Source organism: Gallinula chloropus (assembly GCF_964237585.1).
Source record: "Gallinula chloropus genome assembly, chromosome: 1".
Classification (NCBI taxonomy): domain Eukaryota; kingdom Metazoa; phylum Chordata; class Aves; order Gruiformes; family Rallidae; genus Gallinula; species Gallinula chloropus.
This window is the reverse complement of record NC_140085.1, coordinates 205,347,597-205,350,791: the sequence shown is the minus strand read 5'-3', so window position 1 is coordinate 205,350,791 and position 3,195 is coordinate 205,347,597. Positions and strand designations below refer to the sequence as shown.

The 3,195-nt window shown below is 44.9% G+C and overlaps 1 protein-coding gene across 1 annotated transcript; it reads left to right on the top strand.

Moving 5' to 3' along the window:
- Positions 1-1,030: 1,030 nt before the first annotated feature.
- LOC311188683 (vitelline membrane outer layer protein 1-like) lies at positions 1,031-2,960 on the top strand (the record flags this gene model as incomplete). Its single annotated transcript, XM_084260157.1, is given in 8 exon segments — positions 1,031-1,138; positions 1,142-1,201; positions 1,868-1,957; positions 1,959-1,963; positions 2,678-2,786; positions 2,790-2,859; positions 2,862-2,896; positions 2,898-2,960. Coding segments are annotated over 8 exon segments (540 nt in total).
- Between the last annotated feature and the right edge of the window lie 235 nt (positions 2,961-3,195).

The window sequence follows — 3,195 nt, the reverse complement described above, 5'->3', positions numbered from 1 at the left end:
TCTCCTTGTAGCCCATGGAGCAGAGATTGGAAGAAAAACATAGAAGAAGGAAAACCTTTGTCTTCTGATAGTTCAACGTTTGGCATCTCATCCTGCTATAATTCCTGAGGGTCAGGATGCTTTCCTAAAATGTATTCTCTTCTTTGCCTCTTGAACAGAAAAGCAGCTTCTGCCAGATACTGCAAACCTGACTAAGGGCCCCAGGGAGCATTGGTTATCAGTCTGTTAAGAGACTCTCAGCCCCAGGGTTTCAAATTCATCTCTCCCTGCATGGTGGCATCCTCAAGCGCTGTGCACTCAAGTTCAGCACCATCGTTCTGGTAAACCTGACTTCCTCCTTTCCTTCCAGTGGCATTTATCTCTGTGATCCCTGGGAATCACTATGCCACCCTGGCATGTGTGACTTCAGTTAAGCTTTCTGGAAAGCACAATGACTTTCATTGAGATAAAAATGACAGTGAAAAAAAAAAGCCACTGAAACCATAAATAACCTACAGATTAGTCAAGTTTACCAGGAACCCCATTCAACACTGGCTGTTGGGATACATGAGGCTTGAGTTTACTTATACTTTGTCCCAGGCCAGGTATCTTGTGTTTCTTCATATAGTTTGACCTGTCTTGCCAGACATCCAGCAATAATTAAAATGGTTATGACAGATTCTCTCAAAAGGCAACTTTGTGATGGCCAAGCATATGCACAAACAGCAACAGGAATCAATATCAAGCTTCAAGTTGCTCCACAGGCATCATGAGCACTGCAAGGAGCATGTAGGGTCTCACTGTAGCTCTTGAGTGATGATGGATACCCCTGTAGCCACAGCATCTGTCACATGTTGACTGTCAACCTCTCTATGCTCCCAGGTTGCTTCTCATGGGCACTGTGAACTGGTCAGCAAGTCACTGCCTAGGTGGAAACTACTGTTCCTACAGTGTTTATTGATGGAGTGGTGGGGAAAGACAAGCTTCCTTGGCAGGGTATAAATTCCCGTCCATATACCAACTCTCTTTCAGCAGATGCAGAGTGCCAGAGATGCAGCTCCTCATGCCAGCTATCCACATCCTGTTCCTCTCCCTCTGCATCCCAGGCTCAGGAATGTGTGAATACACCTCTGTCCTCACTGTGCCAAATGGGGAACACTGATGCAAGTGGGGGAGTCAACAATTTTGCCGCTATGGCTATGTCAAAGGGTTTGCACTGAAGGTAAAGTAAAATTCTCCTTGTTTTCCACCATCTCTTGTCCTTGCACCTTAGTCTAACAACTCTCTATCTCCCATGAGGGTCTTCTCCAGAGTGCAGAGGACTTTCAGCAGAGTTTTCCTTCTTCCTAAGTTTGGAACATAAAACTATGAGTATTTTGGAAAATTTAGCCTAGAAAATGTTCCCCTGTAGTTATACCAGTAAAGAAAAGTATGAATGGGTTTTTTTTTTTTTGTTTTAGGACAAGAGGTGTTCCATTAGATACAGAAAAACCCCAGAGCTACAGCCAGAATTGTTTTGGTCCCAGTCTCGACAGAGATATGCTGGCACACACATGGTCTCCATGTGGCTGATGTTGCTGGGAGAAGCCACGTCAGTGCCGAAATCTGCTGCTGGAGTTGTGGAGAGAGGCAGCCTCCCCCGACATTTTTCCTGGGACTTGGACTCTCTGCCTGACATGTTGGGTTGGAAATAGAAAGAAGAACATGTTACAAGGGCTGTGTAGCTACGTTGCAGTTTCCCAGTGTGACAGACATCTTGTCCCATGTGCTTCCCAAGACATTTTCTTATTACAGAAAAGAGTGGGACTGTCTATGCTGGCACTTAAAGGACTTTTCCTGAGTCTTGTCCTCCTTGCCTTTCCCTCTGTCCCTCTGTCTTACACTGCAGGTGGAGCTCTCCCAGTTTGGAAGAGATGACACAGCTCTGAATGGCATATGCCTGTGTTATCAAGATGACTCAGTTATCAAGTCCTTGGTGGGGGGAGTAAGTAACACTGTGGTTTCTCTCTTGTTTATAACACACCCTCGTACAAAATATCCATAGGTGTCACCATTTGCAGGGGTCTCTTCTCTGACTTGTTTTGTCTACATAGTGCTGGAGTATAAAGCAAATTAAAATAGGTGGCTGGGGGTTTTGTTCATTCATTTTTGGGGTACTTAGACATGGTAACTTCACATTGCCACCTTCTGTTTGTTCTTGAAATTTCTGCAGATCACTGTCAACACCCTGAGTGTAGTCCTTGGGCTAGATTACTTCTTTGGAAATCTGCAGCACATGAGACAAATGCAAGAAAAAAAGTGTTTAGCCATACATTTAGAAACTGTTTGGGTGAAGTCCTGGCTCTGCTGCAGTGAACAGAGTGTCTGCTCTCCTTCCTCTCTGGTGTGCACTTGCAGATGGGTCATGGATTCAGCATAAAACATATGCTCAGGCTGTCCTTGGAGCTTCCACCAGAACCATAACCAATCTTAGGCTTCCTGGTGTTTTTCTGATGAGATAGGCATGAACAGAAAAGTACACTCTTGGAAGGGAAGGAAGAAAATAAAGGGAAAGTAAAGGGGCCCAGACTGCAGCAGGACATTGCACCCAGTGTTACTGTGAACAGGGAAGTGTTAAGCTTGAGGACAGCATGTTAAGAAGGAGCACTTTGCAGTGGTTTACAGAGCTCAGACATTCCTCTGTCTGCTTTTATGTCAGGTGGGGCATGTGGATCAGCTTCCAGGATTGCCCTGGAGGCTACCTGATCTCCTTCTCACTGAGAACAGAGAAGTCCCAAGAAGGCAATGACACAGCAGCCAACAACATCTAGTTCAGATGCTCAGATGCAACTGTGCTAATAGATGACGGACTATCATGTGGTACATTTGATCCACGGTCAAAAGCTGCAACATAAGTGGTCTCCAGACCAAGGTAGAGCCCCCCACAGGGGTTTCAGGAGGACACAGCACTCAACAACGTGAAATTCTTCTGCTGTAAATGAGCACTCACTCTGTCTTCATCACTGCCTACACATTCCATATCCCACAGCAAATGAAATATCAGTAAAACTTGGTTCTAGTTTTATAATGGAACATGCCTGTGATGTTTAGACTGCTTGCATACTGCCACACCAACCAATGCCTTAGTTCATGATGTTGATGTCTTTTACATCTATTACTATGTTAGCATTTCTTCTCATAGTTACCAAGATGCATTATGCTCACCAGAGTAATCAC